General features: G+C 34.8%; 1 protein-coding gene across 1 annotated transcript; it reads right to left on the reverse strand.

Moving 5' to 3' along the window:
- Positions 1–6,673: 6,673 nt before the first annotated feature.
- On the reverse strand, positions 6,674–19,746 carry LOC149805812 (ethanolamine-phosphate phospho-lyase-like). The gene is made up of 2 exons (XM_089950522.1): positions 19,661–19,746; positions 6,674–14,907 (listed from the first exon to the last, which is right to left on the reverse strand). Exons 1-2 carry the CDS (start codon positions 19,714–19,716, stop codon positions 14,562–14,564), a joined length of 402 nt encoding a protein of 133 aa, XP_089806648.1. The 5' UTR covers positions 19,717–19,746; the 3' UTR covers positions 6,674–14,561.
- Between the last annotated feature and the right edge of the window lie 2,816 nt (positions 19,747–22,562).

Consider the following 22,562-nt stretch of genomic DNA (forward strand, 5'->3'; position numbering starts at 1 on the left):
TTATCCGGTGAAAATACCATGTTGATATGACTTTCTATGTATGAGGTATACTAACACCAAGATTTACAAGTAGATATCATAATCAGTCATCTGGTGAAAATCCCGTGTTGATATGACTTTCTATGTAGGAGGTATACTAACTCCAAGATTTTCAAGATGACTGCAATGGTGACCATAATGAATGTCAGACTGGCACCATTTTCATTTAGTATGAATAGATATGATTTGAAATCTTCTCTGACTACAACCCAATTTGATATGACTTTCCATCAAGGAGCTGTAACAATATCAGATTGATACAGTTTTGATTTAACATCATAAGCATAAGTGAAAACTGTACTGATTTGACTTCCCACTCAGAAGGAGTAGCAGTAACAGGATTTTAATGATGGCTGTTAAGGTGGCCATATTGGATGTCAGATCAGTACTGCTGTTACTTTGTACCAACAAGACATCACAAGAATTTTTTCACTTGAAGTTTCATGTTGATCTAATCCATTATAAGACTTCAATATGGCTGCCATGGTGGCCATACTGGATGCCTGAGTAGTGCCATCTTCAATTAGACCTCTGGATGAATGTATGTGACATTTCATGGCAATCTTCCAAGTAGATAAAGAAGAGTAGAGACAAGAAACTCCTGCTAATGGATGGATGTCAGATGACAGACACGAGCCATCCCATAAGCTCTTCTAATCTGAAAATGGGAATCTGATTGGTTCATGTTTTTCAGTCCAAGAAAATGCAATGTTATTAGAGTTACACAAAAGAGGAAACCAAGCATATTTAATTATAACTCACAGTACCACCTTTAAATGATCAAACTCAATAAAGAGTATTTGAGATATACAACATTTTAAACACCTGTCTTGGCAAAAGCACCTGTCTAATAACTATGGTAAAAACACTAATATTTATCATAAGAAATGTCCAAACAAAGAAAACAAAGATAAAAATAGCAAAATAAATACATCCACCAAATTGAAATGATTCAAAATGTAGCTGCTGAATATATTTTAAAACTACTACAGACACATGAGCAGTATACTAACATCTATGCTATACGAGTACTTTGAATAGCACATTATACACTTGCCCTAAGTCTAATAGTACTCGGCATAGGCACTAGTAGGGTGTGGTCGACTTGGGTCTCAGTGACCTTGACCTTTGATCATGGTATAGCTATTGACCTAAACATCCTCAACAGAAACCATTTTCTTATTATACTTACCACGAACATGACCTATGACCTATAGATCCCAGAATCAGTTTCTTTAGTACCGTAAGTGCAGGCCATCCACAAAATATAGACAAGAAGAAAAGTTAATTGGCAAAACCCATTGTTCTTTAAGTCACAGTGACTTTTGAATTTTTGACCCAAGACTCAACAGGCCTTTTCCATACCTTAAGTGCAAGTCATCTGGAAGTAAAGTTGATAGGCAAAATTTACATTCATTCTGTAAGTTATTGAATTTGCTCTTTGACCTTTTGACACCAGAATGAATAGTCTTCTTTCTTACCTAAGGTGTAACACTGACCTTGACATTTGACCTTTTGATACTAGAGAATTCTTTCTTACCCTACGTGCAAGTCATCCATAAAGTTGATAACTGTAGATGGTGGAGAACTCAACGCATTGTGCAAAACCATTTTGAAATGGTCACAGACCAGAAGATCTTTTGGGATGATCTGTTGTATGTACATCCAGGTCTGTTATCACTACTCCTCCAAAACTACTGTACTGCCATAAAACTTTACACACACATTCATTCTGTGGTTTATTTGGACTTAAATGAAAATGGTAACATCTAATATGGCCACTTTTTCTCCAAATGGATTGGCTAACATGAAGTTTTCACCATAAGACCTTTTATGATGTCTAATTTGGTCTTAAATAAAAATGGTGCAGATTGCAGCCATCTTGAAAATCTTGTTTGTACCACTCTACCTCATCAAGAAATCAGATATGGGATTTTTATCGTACAACTTCTTATGCTGTCTATATGGTCCTACATGGAAATGGTGCTGATCTGACATTGAATATGGCCATAGCATCCATATTGAAAATCTTGTTATCACTTCTCTTCCTGAACAGCAAGTCAGATTGACATAGGGGTTCACTCTAAGACTTCATATGTTGAGCTGCCCATAAATAAAAAGTGTGCCAATCTGACATCCAATATGGCCATCACAGCAGCCATTTTGAAAATTTTGTTGTTGCTATTCTGGAATGGAAAGTCCGCTTTCAACTTTTCATCAGACGACTACTTAAGATGTCTAGCTGGTTCTAAATGAAATAGTGCTGATCTGATATCCAGAATTGCCACCACTGCATCATCTTGAAAATCTTGTTATTATTACTCCTCCTGAATGGATAGTAATACATGTATCGACATCAGGTTTTCACTAAATTACTTCTTATGATGTCTACTTGGTCCTAAATGAAAATGATGCCAATCTGACTTCCAAAATGGCCACCCCATCATGATTTTACCAAAGACTTCTTATAATGTCTGGTGAATCCCAAATGGAAATTTGATTTCCAATATGGTGACTGACAGCCATCTTAAAAAACTTGTTATTGTTACTCCTCCAAAACAGAAAGTCTTATCATCGTAGGGTTTTCACCAGAAAGCTTCTTATTGGGCCTAAACAAAAATGGTTCCAATCTGACTTAAAACATATTCACCACAGTAGAGAATTTGAAAATCTTATTATAGATTTAGTATAGCACTCATCAGTTAAAAAGGAAGAAATGGCCTTACATTGAATTTCTGCACATTAATTTTAACCAGTAGAGTGTCAGTCCCTACATGGAATTCGTGTTTTTCCTTTAGTAACAGTGACCTTTACCTTTGAGCTTTTGAGTCCAAAATTGATAGGGTTCTTCCTTAACTCCAAGTGTGAAGCCAACCATAAGTTGAGTAACTCTAGATGGTTGAGTTATTGTGCCAAAACAAAATTGGTCACAGAAAGTCTGTATCATAACATAATCACTCAACCTTATGGTGGGCATAAACCAAACTTAACTTCCAACACTCAAGGATACATGCAAAATGTCTTCTCTTTGCATGGTCTTTAAATTATTTTTAAAATAGTCAAAATAGATTTTCCTTCCCACATCCATGTTACCAAATGAAATCCCAATTGGACCTCAACCCCTCTTTCTTCTTCAGAATCACTAGAATCTTGAACAACTTACATGTACTTCCAAAACTGGTAAATATGAACAACTTACATGTACTTCTCATTCTACTCATTCATTCATCTGACCTCTTGGTTGCAGTTTGAATTCCAGTCATGATAATTTACTTCTTTTTTCTCCTAACAATTATTTTCTAAACATGCCAAGTTCACTCTGTACGCTATGCTTCTGACTGTGCACTCCAGTACTCTCTCAGGAGGGTTTGGAGTATCTGGCAGACACTAAAAGATACATAAAAGCTTTAAACAAGAGGCTCAAGTGGGCCTGAGATCAGTCACCCTGCTGACATCTACCTAACAGCACAATGCAAGAGCAGTTGTCCAAGAAATACAGGTCAGTAGAATGCTTTCTGTATAAATTTCTTCCAATACAGTTGATGTTTGCTTTGTCTTCATCCATATCTGATAACATACCAGGATCATTTGTCCACTATTTAAAGGCATTTACACCAGTGTGCCTTTTGTCTACTATTTAAAAGCATTTACACCAGGGTACCTTTTGTCCACTATTTAAAGGCATTTACACCATTGTGCCTTTTGTCCACTATTTAAAGGCATTTACACCAGGGTGCCTTTTGTCCACTATTTAAAGGCATTTACACCAGTGTGCCTTTTGTCCACTATTTAAAGGCATTTACACCAGTTTGCCTTTTGTCCACTATTTAAAGGCATTTACAACAGAGTGACTTTTGTCCACTATTTAAAGGCATTTACACCAGTGTGCCTTTTGTCCACTATTTAAAGGCATTTACACCAGTGTGCCTTTTGTCCACTATTTAAGGGCATTTACACCAGAGTGACTTTTGTCCATTATTTAAAGGCATTTACACCAGGGTACCTTTTGTCCACTATTTAAGGGCATTTACACCAGAGTGACTTTTGTCCACTATTTAAAGGCATTTACACCAGTGTGCCTTTTGTCCACTATTTAAGGGCATTTACACCAGTGACTTTTGTCCATTATTTAAAGGCATTTACACCAGTGTGCCTTTTGTCCACTATTTAAAGGCATTTACACCAGGGTGCCTTTTGTCAAAGCTGGTTAGATTCTTCAGATCAAGATACCTATAACTTTTTTTTAAATTTAAAAAAAAATTATTTTGTAGCTCACATGGCCATAATGCTAAATAAGCAGATGGTATTATCCTTCATCAGTTCAAAGTTATTGACAACTGCGTCATTAAAAAAAAACATTTGACCAATTGCCACATGATTTTACAGGAAGCATTCTGGCATGAAGGTCTTTCCAAATGTCTTAATCATGCCAACATGTCTTTAAATAGAGCCAACACTGATAAAAAAAAACAGGAAAACCATTCAAGAAGCACTAATGTTTACATTTTCTTAAATTTATTTTGCATTTGTTTTTATGTTGGTTAAATTTTTTTGGGAAATTAAGCTCATTTTTAAAGTAAAAAGACAAAAACTAGTTTAAAGATGATTAACTGTTATGTACTCAACTATGGTCATGTGATGATTCAAAATGGTAATCTGTGGTGCAAATGGCAAGTAGGTTTCATGAGGTCATGTGCAAATTTTGTGATAATAAAAGACTATCTAATACTGTTGCCAGTGGGAGTAAGTAGTTTTAATACATACTAATTTATTCTCCTAGAAGTAAAACATTTTAAGTACAGTTTTGGAGCAGTAATAAATCAAGTATGTGCTGAGTGAAGGGACCAGGGGAGACACCTAAAAAAATACAAAGTGAAAGTTTTTAAAGTTGTTATTGAGCAGGAACATCTCTCTCATAAAATAAAATAATAAAAGGATGAGCATTGTACCTATTTTTTTCATGATAAAAATGGATTAAGGGCTGACGGACATAAATTCAACTTATTTTGATATTATCGGCAAAGATAGTGCAAAAGATCGAACATAGGATTTTAAAGAATGATTATTAGAAGATAAATGACTGATAGGAGTCTCCAAAATAAAATTTATTAATGGATCACTTTGTGTGTAGTAAAATATGAAATCCATTAGAGTTGCAATTTATGTGCCAAGACCAATGCTTGGAATACCTTTGATTTTTTAAGGAAAACTAAACTCACTTCAGTTTTTATCAAATATCCTATGTACCCATTTTTAATAAGTTTCTGAAGAGACTAAAAACTTATAGAAATTGAAAAATTTATAAAAATGCTGAATTTCATTCCTTGAAAATGATGCAGCATGTCAGAAATTTAAAACGCTGTAAAACCTGTCATCAAATCTGCAAAATAAATCAACGCCATGAAGTGCAATCCCATTTCATTTGGTTTTGTTTTCTTACATGCATATATATCAAAATTAAGTTGTTTTCATCTCCAAGATCAAAATACTAAATATATTAAAATCTGAAGGGAATTGTATTATCAAAGGACACTACAGGGTTTAAACTCATTACTTGTGACATTTAGCTGTGCTGTTCAGAATTCTATCTTTTACAAATTGAATCAGGTGAAACTGTATCAGTGTAAATGCACCTGCTAGGCCTTCCCTGATTATCTAGTAGAATTGTTATTGCGCAGGAACTCACAGATAACCTCCACTTCTCTGACATTAATATATTTTAGCATGGCCTACTAACTACAGAATGTAGGTCTCAACAACTAAGTTTTTATGTGACAACTGATTTCACCAAATGCATTTGACATGCATGTTTAATGGTAACAGGTTAAATGGGTCATAATTTAAACACACCATTTTTTGGTAGTGTTCAAAATCCTAGAAATAAGCTCATAGTGACCCAGTTTTAATGTGAAATGTTTTTATTCTAAGATGCATTCATGGTGTAATAGTTGAGCTAAAACGTGTTATAATTTTACATGCACACCATATTTAAGTAGTGTTCACAATCCTGGAAATGTGTAAAATGCTCCATTTTTAATTTTTATAGCAATATATACAGATATATTGGAATTAAATCCAAGAAATAACTGTCATCTGGTTTTTTGTACTAAATAGTAGGTCACAGTGACTCAGTGTTGGTGAGCAACATATATCCATCCCATCCTATGATAAACATCAATGGGTAAGTTTAATATCAATAGATGTAGTGCTCAAACAAGGCAGCTCAAACTAACAGGATTGAAACATTTTTTAAGCCATTTTGAAAAAATGTGTGAAAAATACATTCTAGTGAGCCAATTTTGTTTGAAACTTGAACATTATCCCAAATTGCATTCTTAGTAAAAATTTAATTACAATCGGTTAAGTGTTAGCATCATAGCATGGAGAAATTTGTTTAGCAATTAATAACAAATTCTGTAAAGTACCCTATTTACTATATATACTGGGACACAATAAAAAACATTTTTTTTTCCTGTCCCAGAACACACTGTGAAACTTTTTTCACCTAGATCATATGTCCCAAGACTTGAGAAATTAAATAAACTGTGTTGCATTGCATGTTACAATAAAATATGCATGTTACAATAAAATAAGATCAGTAAAATGCTTATCTGATAAATGAAAGAACCTAACATTGTTTTGTTATCATTTATTCCTCTTTATTGTTCTTCATGAGCAATTTTTTAAAGACAAAAATATATCTGTGAACTGCACATATGTAGTGCATGCATCCATTGTTGTATCAATTATGTCAGGTAAGACATGACATTGTCCATGTATGTGAGTATAGAGAAACAAATAATGTTTGGTTGTCCTCAAAAGTTTGATTATGTTATCAGACTGAAAACTGGATCCAGGAAAATCAAAAATTAGAGAGAGAAAAAAATATGAACCAATCTCTTAATGCACCTGCCATGGTGTAAGGTGCAAAATAAACAATATCTCACAAAAAAAAATCACTACTAGAAACTGCATTTACTTGAGTGCAAGTGACAATCTTTCCACTGGCAAAAAAAGTATTATTAAAGCAAGTTAATCATGTGTATACTATTTACTCTGCAGACATTTATGCCAGGTTGTATCAATTATGATTATAAATGGCAAACAAATGGAAGCCCAGTGGTGAATAACATTCCTGGTAGCAAGCAATAAATTCTTGTTTGAAATTACCAGTGGGATATCAAATACAAAGGTCAGTTTACTACGAAGCAAGTCATCACAAGAAGTGAACTTTAGATTCTTTTAAGATAAAAAAAGTCAGCCAACCTAGGGAAGCCAACTTTGGTATCTTCTAACCTGTAATCACAGGAACTTTGAAAACAAATTGAAACAACAGAGCAGGTTTTAAAGTGACACAATCTAGCACTTCATGTCCAGACATTTATGACCCAGCATCTTCCAGAAGATTTGGAGGAGAAAAATAAAAACATTCCATGAATTCATGAAGGCCCTAAGAGAAGATGATTTTGTGGACAATATCATCATTACCATGAACAAAACTCCCACGTACTTTGGTTGTTGTTGTTATTGCTGTTGTAGGGTTTAATGCCATTTTTCAGCACACGATAGGCTATATATGGCAGCCAGTATTAATAGTGGAGGAAGAACCCAGGAAAACCCCGGAAAGAACCACCGACCCATGAGAAGCTACTGACAAGCTTTCTCACATAACCCACATTAGCTAAATCTGAGACTCGAACCCACGCAGACAGAGGTGACATGGCAGTGATTCATAACAGAAAGCGCTTTAGACCACTCGGCCACTTGGGGCCCCCGTACTTTGGTCTCATTCCTGGATGGATTGACAATAAGAAGGGGGTTAAAAGTGTGACTGGTGCAGATTTTAAAAAAATCAAACTTTAGTCCTTGTAGTTTCTGCAGCAAGCATGGTTCCCATGCTTTTCTAAAGAAAAATGTACAGGTCATTTCCAGGGGTTTTCCAGAATGAAATTACTTTTTTCAAGGTTCACATATGACCATTACTGAATGGAATTAAAGAACATTTTAGATTATAAAACATGTATTTTCTAATCTAAAGATGTTTCTCTTTCAAGACTCTCCAAAAACATCAAAGTCAGAAAAGATGATCATGTACAAAACCACAAAATGTATCACACAAAACAAGTTTGATTAGATTCCTATAAATTGGCATGTAAAGTCATTTCAATGTACAGAATACAAATTCTAAATTTATTTTGCTTCATTATGTTGCTAAGTGGAAACAACATAATGAACATAAATTATGTTTTGCTTGCTTTCAAACCTTTAATTCTAAAGAATTCTATAGCAATATATATATATATATATATATATATATATATATATATATATATATATATATATATATATATATATATATATATATATATATATATATATATATATCTCCTATTACATGATAAAAAAATAAAATAAACACAAATAACTAGAATCTTGTCTTGTAATGAAGAGTTTAACCCAGAATTTATCTGTGCCAATAAAATTCCAAACAAGATTTTTCAAACAACCTAATCTCCTCAAGACGATCTGGTTAAAAATCCATCATTTAAAAAACATTTTCAAAAGGGTTGATTTAAATTTTGACAAAAGACCTTCAAAATTATATACTGTTGTATAAACAAGGACTGAATTTTCTGTAAAATCAACTTGTCTTCATGTAATTTGTTAAATCAGTCCCCAAACCTGTATTGATACAGGGGCTTGTATAATTTTTTAATATATAATACAAAGGATGACAATTTCTCATTTCAGCTCTGAGATTCAACAATTTAGACTAAAAATTTGGCTTCAAACGAATAGCAGTCCATTTTCCTCCGAATATTCCCACCCCATTTTTCATACTTGGACATTTTGGTTGGGGTGTGGGTCATTGCAACTGCATATCAGAAATTTGGAATTTGCCGCCACCATGCAGTAGTAACGTATGGTAGTCGCTTACCCACGGGCCTAGAAAATTAAACTTATCTAATATTGACTCATACCTACATGATGTCGATAGGAAAATGATTTATTTTCTCAGAAATGTTAAGTATTATAATTGTTATGTCGTTAATCCACCGACAGACAAAACAAAACTACGGCGTAGATCAAACCTGACACAGTACTAGTCACATGACTTCACAAATCTCAAATGACGACATTGGAAGTCCAATAGTCATGTGATATCAACAACAAACTACTTTATAATACTGTTGTACAGAAATTCAATTATATTAAATGAAAGCCAGATACTTTTTGTAAAAAACAAGCAATCTGGCCAGTCTGATTTATCAAGCAGAGAACACATGTCAACATGGTAGTCACGTGATACAACAAAACTCCAGAAGTTGTTCTCAGAATATATAAATATGGAAAAAATTTTGTTCTTTCCTTTTTGTATTTTTTATTAGAACCAGTATACAACTTTCATTCAATATTTTTTATTTTCTTCTCTACAACATTTGAAAATGTGGGTTGTTAGATTTGTGTACTCATGCGACTAGCAATGCAAATTGCAATTACCAGGTCACATTTCATTTCCAGTAAGCAGCTACACTTTGCCACCACCATGTTGGCCTCTTGTGATGCTAGACTGGTTTTCAAACCTTCCATGTAAGGAAAGATGGATATTGAGCTGACTTTGAAAATATAAGTCTACTAGATGAATCTAATCCAGTGGGCGTTCGGATTGACTCAGCATATATGTTTATTGCAAGCAACCAAATGATCCATACTGCACCCTCCAAATATTCTGGTTAGAACTTGATACATTTAACTCATGATCAGTTTAGCTATGACACAATTATGTGATTGTTTCGGGCGTAAAGTGGTGGTGGAAAATTTTCGGGTTTTTCCTGACTTTCATCAATATTTTCAAAGTTCATGGACATATCACAGTTAGGAAAAAACTTATCATTTCTCCTGTCTTTATCCCATTTTCCCGTAGCATGGGAACCCTGAGCAGGGGATGTGTTGCCTCCAATGACAATTGTACACAATATGACGGAACTAACATATGCAGGCACAGAAAGGATAGATGGTACATATGCAGGATAAGGGCTAGGTTGATGAGGAGATGATGCTGCAGTGGATTAAAGAGATTTATCACAAGTACATGTACACAGTTTAATATGTTTTTTCACAATAAAATTTAAGCTTGAGGGCAATTTTTTGACAAGTAATTTTCATAGGATTTAAAAGTGTCCCACAACTTATGACTCAAATAAATTGCATCCCAGAACATAAGTGCAAAATAATTTTACTTTAAAAACTAATTTATGGTGTCCCAACAAATGTGGTATCCCAAGATATATGATAAATATGGAAGGATACAATGATCCATGTTTTGTGTGTAACATGTTCATCCAAATATGCATACAATGTACACATTTTGTGTTTTAATATATAATAGCTACAGCCAATACAGGAGGGATCAACTAATTTTTAAAGCAATTTTAATGTCTTCGAAATCCAGCCTACCTTTAGTAAGCAACACATCACTTCTTTAGCACCTGTTGGATGGCAGTGGGTGAAAGTCAGTGCAATTAGAGCCCAGACACAATATTTAACCACTGTTTTGGTTCTCAGTAAATCATGAAAAGTAGGTTACAGTGACTGTTGTGATGCACTACACATGCTCACCCAAAGTGCAAGTCTAATTTCTAAAAATGAAGCAGTACGGGAGTTAGAGCATAGACAAGGAAGACAAATAGATGGACAAGAATGGACTACTGACTATATAGTCATGAAAGGTCACATCTAAAACTTATTAGCATTCCTTTCATGACAATAAATTAGAAAAAAACAGTAGTGCCCTCTGATAATGAATTACCCTCTCAAGTTATTTGTCTGTTGGTCTAGAGCAATTAAGACAGCCACTTTTTGTTTATACAAACACATTAGGAAAAAAAGCAGGAGAAAAAAATTAATGGTGATTGTATTATTATTATGTTTAAACAATCAGCACATTTGGAAGCAAACATGAGTATATCTCTCTTCTCTCCACTGACCAGTTTCATACTATACAGTTTCATAATATATTTATTTACATAAATTTAATAAATACTAATCATATTTGCTATGACTTTGATTCCTGCAGTTCATGTGTTTAAAATTAGTCAAATTTATTTACCATTTGAGCTTCATGCTGTAAAATGTATATTAGTTTTTGACTTTTATAGGTATGGAAGCAAGTATAATCAATGCTTTATTTGCTTCATATTGAAAGAAGAATTTGAATTTATTCCTTTCCGTTAATGCCCAATAATGTCTATATAAATTAATGATGTTGCCTACAGTCTTTTACTTTCAGCAGCGAGGGATTTGGAGCTGAATACTTACAGCTTCTGCACCTTGTATTAATATCTAATATTCTTCATTCTTTATTCAGTTGAAATGTTGGAAGGCTTCCTAGGAAAAAAAGAAACGTGCATAATTGGAATGCTTGCTTCTTTGTTTCCTGAAGAGTATCAGAATAAATTTTAAGTGCCATCAATTTATAACCATTTTTTGTTCTCCTGCTGTACTGGTAGATTACTTATGAAACAACCATGTAAGTTATAAATTAATAGTTTTTGATGACTTTATAACATACACTATTGTTATAAATAGCATGGAATCATCATGGTGTTATACGATATGTCTCCGCTAACTATATGTCACTTCCCAGTGAGGGTCAGTCTACAGATGTGAGGAAAGATTATGTGATATTAGATCGATGATTTCCTTCTCTCTGCTTTTATCCACAATGATTCTCAATAATCACGGTTTTGAACTTGTATTAGATTTATGGTACTGTTTCCCCAGAGAAGAGCCCATATTAACTGGGTACTGTCGCACAAATAACCATGAAGAAAGCTGGGTGCATTGCGGTATGAGATATTGATTAGCATAGTTGGACCCCTCATTTCACTTTATAGATAAGATCGCCATTGAGCTGGTGCAATCCAATATGAATGATTGAGTCTGATTGTGACAGAACATGGCCATCTTGTCTTCCATAACATTATCAATTGTGGAACTGTCATGGACATACTGAATCCTACAAGTGACAGTGCACTAATGCTGGAATGGCATACATGATATTGTTCAACATTAGCTGGCCCATAATTCAACATAATAGGCAGAATCAGTGTCATTATTGACCTCGTGTCATCAGATTTCGATGGCTGAGTCAGAGAGTGATCGAACAGGGCCAACATATCCTCCATAACCATGTCAATTCCTTACGTTGGAGTGGGTAATGGGATATGTAATCAACAAAATTGGTCCCTACTTGCACAGTGCAAGACATCTACTATATTGCTTACTGATGAGTGCTTTGCCTTCCTATGGTTGCCATTTCTCTCATATGCCCTCTAAGTCAGTCACTCAACTCGACAGCGACAACAGTTGAATGATGGTAAGTCTGATGATTAGCATGTCAACAAATGCTTGAACTCTGAAACAAGCTGTTTATGGAGAAGGAGGAGAACAAAACTCTGGTGGTAACTAGTGAAAGACTTGCTCGATTGATGCCTGGACGGAAGAGCCTTCTATTGTCATAGTGAGATCAAACAAAGTGTTATGACTCTATGGTCTTAAGCTAAGTAACAGAAAAGAGCAAATCCAAAAGTTTATTAAAATTCAACAAATAATTTATTTACTGAGAATACAAAGTGAAAATTTAAAAAGAGCTTTCAGTATTTTGAATTAAATTCCAAATATTTTTACAAGTTTGATCACAAGTTCAAATGTATAGAGTGTTCTGAATGAATTCCAGTGCTATTCTGAATGAATTCCAATTTTAATGTGCTGATATACCAATAAGCTGGAGTAGTGATAATGTGCTAACAGTCTAGATGTATCATAATGATACAATCCAAAATGTCTTTGAGTGAATGCACAAAAATCCCAAAATAGTGATTTAGTCTGAAAAGGATTAATGAGCACTTTGTAATTCCAATGAATAAATGAAATAAATAAATCCTCTCGAATAAAAACTGAACACAACTAAAAGACTGGCTCCACTACAGATGTTAAGACAGGAATGAATATTCCCCAGGAAACAACTTCTATATAAAAACCTAAGACATAATAAAAGGACCAGCATGAGAGTCATAAACAAGATCAGGTCTTTTACTTAAAGTCTAAATAAAGAACATGACAAACTTCAGGTAGACTAGGATTTTCCAAGGGGAAAACCAATGTCCTGAACTCAGATCCAAGTAAACATGTTTACCCACAAGTATTAATTATATTAAAATTATGTTATAATCTACAATCATAGATATAATTTAGCTATGTAATATGTTGTTTACAAAATTACCCATACAATATATCATCATGGACAAAAGCCAAACACACAATAGAGATATACATAACAAATGATAGTAATGCTTGTGAGAATACTGCATCATATCTAGCTGAGTGCTGCTAGTATAATGGGGCAGTAGAAAAAAATGGAGGTGAAGGAGGATATGGCCACAGTTCAATATTTACTTAACAGTTCAATATTTACTTAATAGTTCAATATCGGTCTCTCTTTCTCTCTGCTCCACTCTGTTAGAGCTCTATTGAAACCAAAATCTTTAAAAGATGTCACCTCTTATAGTCAGAGCATAAATCTGTTGATTGTTTTTTTAGCACGATCAATTCCTAATCTGTGTATTAATATTGGTCTGTGCTGAGAGTTCTTCTTTCAGTCCACTGTCTGAAAGGCATATACATAGCTAGCTTAGGTAAGCCAGGAAATTGTTCTTTATGGTTGTCATGTATAATTTCCAAAGCTCACGTGTATTGTCTTTTGGATACTGTAGCTCCAAAATAATATTTTTCACTACGTGAGCTCTGCCAATGTTTCTCTTTCTTGAATAAGTTCTCGACTGACTATTATACCACACACTTGGACAACATGAGTGATCAGTTCATTTGGAACTGGTAAAGAACTGTCAGTTTAAGTTAGGAGTATCATTTATAACAGATGATCAAAGATAAATAAATTCCTGTTCAAATCAGTCATATCTTTAATGTCATTGTGGCTGATTTTCTGCAAAGTATTATCGATATGACTGGTATTTGATTTCTTCTTTACAAAAAAGTTAAGTGCTAAAGAGGGTACAAATATAACACTGCACTGACTGTACAGGAATTTCTGCATCTACTCTCTGTTACAAATGATACATCTAGCTGAAATCAACATTTATTTATCTGTTCAAAATAACTGAGCTCTTGTGTCTTTTTCTGCTATTATTTTTAATCTGTTAAAGTATTTTACTAAAGAAAACTGGATGTGTATCAGACCATGTATAAATGGACTTTAGCAATATACTCATACAAAGCATCTATGTATATTTATTAAGTAATGAAACTCATCAACTTATTTCAATGTTAAGTTCATAAAAGCTTGTAGAAATTAGAAATTATTTCATAAATTTTATGTAAAATAAGCATTCACTTAAAATCTTTTTAAGAAGCCATTTGGAACAAAACTTAAATTGTAAGAATCAATTTCTGATTTCTTTTCATGTCTCTTAAATTACAGGTGATCAAAAACTGATGTCTACTCAATCCATTTCATCATATCCAATACAGGTTTTTTTTCCATCAGTTGCATCATCATCATCGTCATCTTTCTCACGTACTCTTTTTGTGCCCTTGCTGCTGTCAAGGGAGAAATCACTCAGGATGTTGAAAGGAACTTGGGCTGAATCAGGGGTTTCAATCCTGGGAAAGCCATCAGAACTTGTAAGTCCAACCTGTGATGCATCATTTTCAATCTGTCGCAATGCCTTGTCCAATGCTTGCACAACATGACGGGCATTATCACATGTAAAACACATTGGTGGACTAAGGGTCATCACATTCTTATCTGGTCCTTCGTTGACAATGATGATTTTCTGTTCCTTAAGCCTGAAAAAATTATACATATTTCAATGACAATCCAAATACAGTCAAACCTGTCCAACCAGTCATCAATATAAATGTCATGTGTGTAATGGTCACCTGATTTCTGTGGTCAGCTGCCCATATTTCCTAACCAAACAATGGTTTCTCCTTGCCTTAAGTGGTCACTGAAGCATATCTACAGTGACCACTCAATCTATGCAAACTTTTGCATCATGAGGAAGGCATTTTTCACATAAAAGAATAAAATGTGAATCGATATGCAAACATTTCTTAACTTGTTTGTACTCACTGTACTCCAGTCAACAAAATTAATGTTACTCAAAGGTGTCATTTTGTCATATTTGAAAGCTAGGCAGTTTTTACCATGGTAGAGTGCCAAAGCAATTTTTTTACTGGATGGTGGTAATTATAGTTATGTTGTTGCAGCAGTATTGGAAATCACTTTTTTATACCAGTGTGACAGGTGTATTTTTATATCTTCATCTATTAGTCTGTGAAATACAGATTTCTCTAATAAGAAAAGTTATCTTTGAGAAGAGGTATGATTTACATCCCTTTTCATTTGGGTAAGGTGTCATTCAATATTTAAAACCTGTCTGCAAAGACAGGCAAAGTTTTGATTCATGGGTCATAAAGTATAGCCATATATGACTTTTTGATTTCCTATTCATCACAGGTTTCTCACACAGGCTGTCATTTGATCTCAGCAAGTTGAGCAGCTTTGAACTAGCTAATCCAGATATTGTTTCTGAATTGTCAACAGCTGTTTCCAAGATAAATGTATACAAGCTGACTCACCAGAGAGTCAGTCCTGTTTTACAATCGTATGTAAGCTGTCAAGCTGTCAATCATGACCAAAGTAAAATCAGTGATTATCTAAAGTCAGTAATGAATTATTTAATTGGATGGATTAAAGTGATCAGGATAAAGTAATCTCAAGTGGAACATACATATGGGAGAGAACAACATACATTATATATTTTATGATCTTGCTGAATAATGCCTATAAAATAATAATAATAATAATAATAATGATAATAATTATATTTGATGCATGACAATTGATAATAAACTAATTCTGAAAGGTGAACCTGTGAATAAAGACCACCTGTGTGCAAAAACCAGTTTTGCCTTTTCTGGGTGGACACTATTGACGCCGTTGTGTATTACTTACTAAATAGTTAAATTAAAAATGATGCCAGTTAAATATATTTTCTATGAAGCTAATTGCAAAAGTATTAGCTAAAGCTAAGTTGTAACAGCTGCAGTTAACAGGCTCTCCTTATATACCATAAGACAATGGATGTCCACAAGTATTGACAAAACCGGTTTAGCTTCTGGATTCTAAACATAAGATCAAGCAATCCAAAGTGTCTGACCCAACTGTTTGAACCAGCATGATTCTCAAATAAATGAAGGTGTTATATCAACTGAGTACCAACAATATTTCAAATGAGACTGCATTGTAGTATCAAAACACTGTAAAACATCTTTAATAAACAATGACAGACTACCAAAAAACAAAAATAGATCATTATATTTTTGAGGTTAGGACATGAAAATCTAAAGGAAAGCCAGACTTTGACATACTGCCCAAACCGATCACTCACTTTGGTTCCAAATATTGCATTCTTTTTTTGTTATGCTTTACTCAAAATACTGGCCTTAATACTGTGAGATTCAGCCAAGATCTATGGTCATCTTAATTTATAGCATACAACGTACTCACATGATCCTACTTGCATTACCATATGTACTTGCTTACAAGTTGAGTCATATTGCAAACAACAAAGCTCCAGATCTGCTATAGCATAATGCAAATCAGGGCCTATGTTCTTTGTTCTATGATTACTCCTAACAAACTACACAGACCCAGATCTACTGGCACTTTATGTGACAGCAGATCCAGGTCTATGCAGTTTGTAGTTGGACTTGCTTTATAAGTGAATATATACAGCAATTATCTAGGATTTGTTTGATTATTCCCACCATCACCCCTGTACCATACATGCCATATTCCCTGTGTGTGTTTGTGGGTTTTTTAAAACTCTTTTAAAAAGTGTTTTGCAGTCCCCAGGGGGATCACTGCACATGACCACAAAAAAGTGACATTGTCCACTTGAGAATTAGCATGTTTTCATAGAAGCCTATGTAATGACTGGAAATTCAAATCTGAATGAAAGAAAAAATATAACACCACACATCATCATCATCAATCCCGTAACCCAAGAGGTCATTGGGGCACCACAACTGACTTTACAGCCGATTCTCTCCCATCTTTCCCTGTTCTCTACTGCCCTTTGGGAATCTCCAAACCCCATGCATGTTCACTCTTTAATGTTGTCTTCCGACCTCTATTTCTGCCTGCCTCTTCTTCTGCACACCCACACTGTGCCTTGCAAGATTGTTTTTTGTCAGTCCAGATGATCTTGAGACATGATTGTACTACTTCAGTTTGTGTTTTTTCACAGTGGTCAAGAGGTCTTAATAGGGTCCAGTGGCTCATTGGATCCTGCTGTGGACCTCTTTGTTGGTTACATGGTCAATGTATGAGCTGTCTTACAGCAGCATTTCATTTAGAAGGTTTGAATCCTTCTTTTAGATCTGATGTGAGCATCCATGTTTCACAAGCATACAGAAAAATGGATATGAAAATCCAGCGCATTAGCTTTATTTCAGAACCAAGAGCAATGTTGGTGTCTTTCCATATTGTTCTCAACCTTGTTACTGCTGCTGTTGTCTGGGCAATCCTGTACAGTAGTGATAATTGATTCCATGTACTTGAAGCTTTTGACAGTTTCCAGCTTCTGTCCACTGACCTTTATTTCTGCAATGATGCCACTGGTGTTGTTTGTCATCAGTTTTTTTTTCTTTCGGTGTTAATCTCCATACCATATGCTGTGGAGGTTCTGTTGAGGCGCTCAACCAAGTCTGACAGTTCTTTATCAACTCCTGCTAATCCATCAATATCATCTGCAAAGCAAAGGTTGGTGATTGTTCTTCCTCTGATGCTGACAGTGATCAATGTTCATGCAAGGCATCATCTATGATCCTTTCCAGGAAAATATTGAAGCATGTAGGTGACAGTATACATCCCTGTCTAACTCAAACTCTTGTTCAGAACCAATCTCCTCTGCTACCACTGATGAGGACAGCATTGGTGGCTTTGTCAAAGTGGTGCTCAACAACCCACACCAGGTTTGAGCTATGTTGTACTTCCTCATAGTGTATCATAAGGCCATATGCCATACCCTGTCAAAGACATGTTATAGAGTTTGTTGATGCTGAAGGTGTTTCTTGCAAAGGAGTTTGAGACTGAAGATTTATTCTGTGGTGCTCCTTCCTGCTTAGAAGCCTTCCTGCTCTTCAGCAATAATTTTCTCTGCCTGAGGCTTTAGTCTGTTGAGAATTATCTTCAGCATGACTTTGGGTGGCTGATCAGACTGATGGTTCTGTAGTTTGGCATAGCTGAAGGTTTCCTTTCTTGGGGAACACAATGACCAAAGATTTAGCCCATGTGGTGGGCCATTCTCCTGTCTGCCATATCTTGTTGTTAGGACTGTAACTATCTCTACTCCTCCTGCCTGAATGAGCTCTTCTGGTATGAACATACAGGGTCTCCCAGAACACAACAGCTTGGTTCTTTTAAGGTACCATTTCAGAGCGTTCACTTGGTCCTGTAGATGATCTTTAGATGTGGAGTCCAGGACAGAAAGAGGCAGATGTCATAATAAACCTTACAATAAAACTGCCAGCTGCATGACTTATGTTGTGACAAGCTCATGGGTAAATGTTAAATAAAAATTATTTACTGCACAGAGTACATTTTTACATGCACAACTTGAGACTAATTTTTGGAAGTTTTCATCCATCACTGCTCTCCAAGTGTGCAAATATGTACAAATTTTGACCAATTCCTGTGCCCTGGCAGATCCGGTAGTGGATATAACATTCTGGGGATTCCTGTGGATACTACAGCATTTCAAGAACTGGACTCTCTAGTCACACCATTTGTTAAAAGTTTAATCAATGATGTTTGAAAAAATATAAATTAAACAGCATTCCTCTTTCCAAGAGCATGCTAAGCAGAATGTAGGCTTCCTTACTCCTTTGTAAGAGTTGTTGGTTTAAAACGCACTTTTAACACATCACTGGAAAGATCATGCTAAGTCGCTCAAGGCAGATGACCCAGGCAGGCTGGGTGGGCAATGAACCCAAGTCTCTTGGATTACAAGTTCAATGCTCTACCAAGTGAACTATCACAGCTCCAAAAATATAGTTAAATACCAAGTCTATCTTGAAACAGGTGATTAGTTGGGGGTCATCCATCCAAGGTTAGAGTTTCCTCTTGGTTCACTGGCCCCCTAAAATCCAAAGACCACCCGCAGAAAGTATTTAAAAAAAGGTTGTTAGAACTTGCTCTACAAATGGTACAAAATAATTAACAGAGGATTTATAAATAATATATTTTCAACAGTATATCTAGCATTAAAATGTTTTAATTTTGTAAAATTTTCATAAAATTAACCCATTCATCTTTATGCCAAAAATATCAAAGATGAGATGGCAATGGCCTGCATTTCAAATTTTATGTAAAACTTTAACCAAAACATTACCAAAAATGTTTACAACAATGCCAGGCACTGCCATAGAGGTCACCACTGTGACTTGCTTTTCCATGTATGGAATGTAGCAAAAAATCAATTATCTAAGCTAACAAAATACAGAGCCAAGTATTTGCTATAAAATATCATACTTGTAAGCCAGAATCTCCGCAGCTTCTTTGGCAGGTTTTCTAGATTGTTTGTCCATCACAATCTCCACTCCAACCAGCAACCCAATACCCCTAGAAATACAATAAAATTTTTTAATTCCTTAATTATTTAAGTTCTGTATGTGTGTGATTTTGATTTTTATCATAGCTTTAACAGTTTTGATGTCTAGCACTGGGGCATCATGCTGCAGACATGAAGCATGATGTCCCACCCAGTCACATTATCCTGACACCAGGCCAACCTGTTTGTAATAAACCATTTCTTTCTTATTCCTCAGACTATTTTTAAACCACTGCCTTCAAACATTATCATTAGGAAACAAGATTAAAATTACTTAAAAACAAGTGCCTGGTGAGTGAGATAAAGTGAGATAAAAATCCTAGGTGTAGAATTATTACTAGAAATCACAATATTTGGCATCACTGAATTCTGATGATCTTTCATTTCAGCACAACAGCAACATTTGATAAAGTACCAATAGGCAGATACAATGCATACACTTATTGGAAACTTGAAGGTACAATGAAATTTTCTCAAAAATACTGAATTTCATTAAAATTACATTAATTACGAATGGACAGACACAATGCTGTCCGTCTTACTGGAAAATTGAAGGTACTGGTACAATGAATTTTTTCTGAAATTCATTAAGGATGATTGCTTGTGAAATGTTAGAGTACTTAAATGTTTGAAAATTTTATATCTTTACTAACCTAAGGTTTCAAGTGATCCAATATCCCAAAGTCTCATGTATAACTTGTACAAGAGCTTTTCATTTTAAGTATATAATAACAGAAAAGTCACAACCGTATCATTTTACATCCAATTTCTAAAAGAGTTCATAGCGTATTGTGTAATGTGATTTGGATTTTTAACGTAGCTTTAAAACAAATTCTGTTGTTGTTGTTGTTGTTGTAGGGTTTAACACCATTTTTCAGCACACGATAGGCTATACATGGCAGCCAGTATTAATGGTGGAGGAAGAACCCAGGAAAACCCCGGAAAGAACCACCGACCCACGAGAAGCTACTGGCAAGCTTTCTCACATACCCACATTGGCTGAATCCAAGACTCGAACCCACGCAGACAGAGGTGAGATGGCAATGATCCGTAACGGAGAGCGCTTTAGACCACTTGGCCACTTGGGGCCCCCAAAACAAATTCTGTCATATCACTACACTGTCTATGTCTAGCACTGGAGCACCATGCCACAAACATATAGCATGATGTCCCATCCAGTCACATTATCCTGACACCAGGCCAACCAGTCCTAACACTAACCTCTTAATGATAAGCGCCAAGCAAGGCAGCTGTTAGTACCATTTTTGTAAGTCTTTGGTATGACTCGGCCTAGGATTGAACCCACAACCTCCCACATCTGAGGTGAATGCTCTAACCACTAGGCCACCGGAGCAGTGAGTTCATAGTGATACACTGAGATAATAAAGGATACCATTTAGATGACATCATAATTTAATCATCATGTCATTTCAACCTAAACGAATTGATTCTACAAAATGGAACACCTTAAGAAGAGGACCAAGAGGGTCTGAAATCACTTACCTGGTATACAATGGGTTTAAAGGCAAATTCTGTAATAAGGCAGGACCCATGTCGGGATAATTTCTAACTTTTGGGTAGAAACTGGTGGCATTAACATGTCATTCAATTGTGTTTCTTCTTTGAATAACTTCAACTGGACATGAAACTGCACTGGCAATGGTGCTAAGAGACCCAGTCGTGACAAAAGTTTGATAGAAAAGTGCCAAAAGAAAACACTGCAGCCAAGCTTTAATGAAACTGGCACAGCTGCTCTCAAGAAGATTAAAGTTGATTTTCCATACAGTTGCTAGGGAAGCCCCCAAACATAAATTTGATGTAGCATATCTTGTAAAAACTGCCTTCACTAGGTATGATGTATGTTTAATATGATATATTTGCCAGTGATGATTTTATATTTTTCTTACTATTGCAATAAACTCCTCTCAGAGTTAACAAGTGTTGAGTACTACAGGCACCTTTGACTTTCTTTCACAATTATCTTTACCAATGGTGCTACTTAACATTAAACAAAAGATCTCAATGATGCCAATATACAATTACTTGCTATTTGTTAAATACACTAAATTAAAAAGCATTATAAAACAAGAGAATTCTCCAAACACAAGAACATGATATGCTCTCAACAATGATGGACATTTAAATAAAATTATAAGCAAGAACATCACTCTCTTGTATTTCCTTTCAAAACCATTACCCTCTGTGTAAGAAGGTGTTCATCAAATGACTGACTAAAATCTAACACATATTACAAATATTGCAAACTGTCATTGGAGTTAATATCACACCTACATTGATCTTTTCATATATAATTTTAATACAAGTAAGATCTTAGGATAAATTAGTTTCCTTGCTAATTTTCTACAATTTTATGGTTTCTACAGGCCAAGAATGTAATAAAAATTTACTTGTAGACACAAGAACTGAGAAATTTACTAGTCCTGCTGAATCATCATTAGTCCTTCCCACAAAATAATTTCAGACATATATCTAGATTTACAACACTTTTATCTTAAATATCAGAGTCATTAATAATTCAGCAGAAATATCAGTCATTCATAATTCATGAGAAATATCAGTCATTTCATAATTCTGAAGAACAAATATTGCTTTAGAAAACCACTAAGGTTAATTCAAAATATTTACTACAAGTTTACAAGGAAATCAATGACCAGTTCTCCAAAACTGACTGTAAAACAAAATGACTCAGTAAACATTTATCAGAGCCTTGTCATCTGGATAAAAAAAAAACAAATTACTTAATAAGAGAGAAAGACAAAGACCTCATTCATACTGGTCATCATGTATTATACTCCACAGTCA

This window comes from Sinohyriopsis cumingii, chromosome 2 (genome assembly GCF_028554795.1).
Source record: "Sinohyriopsis cumingii isolate HCF-2022 chromosome 2, ASM2855479v2, whole genome shotgun sequence".
NCBI lineage: Eukaryota > Metazoa > Mollusca > Bivalvia > Unionida > Unionidae > Sinohyriopsis > Sinohyriopsis cumingii.

What these genes read in the sequence shown, in the direction of transcription:
- LOC149805812 (XM_089950522.1), bottom strand. Translation starts at nt 19,716, where the DNA reads ATGGACAAACAATCTAGAAAACCTGCCAAAGAAGCTGCGGAGATTCTG. An exon ending in GCGGAGATTCTGGCTTACAA is followed by an intron (nt 14,908 to 19,660) that starts GTATGATATTTT and finishes TAATTTTTTCAG; the next exon opens with GCTTAAGGAACAGAAAATCA.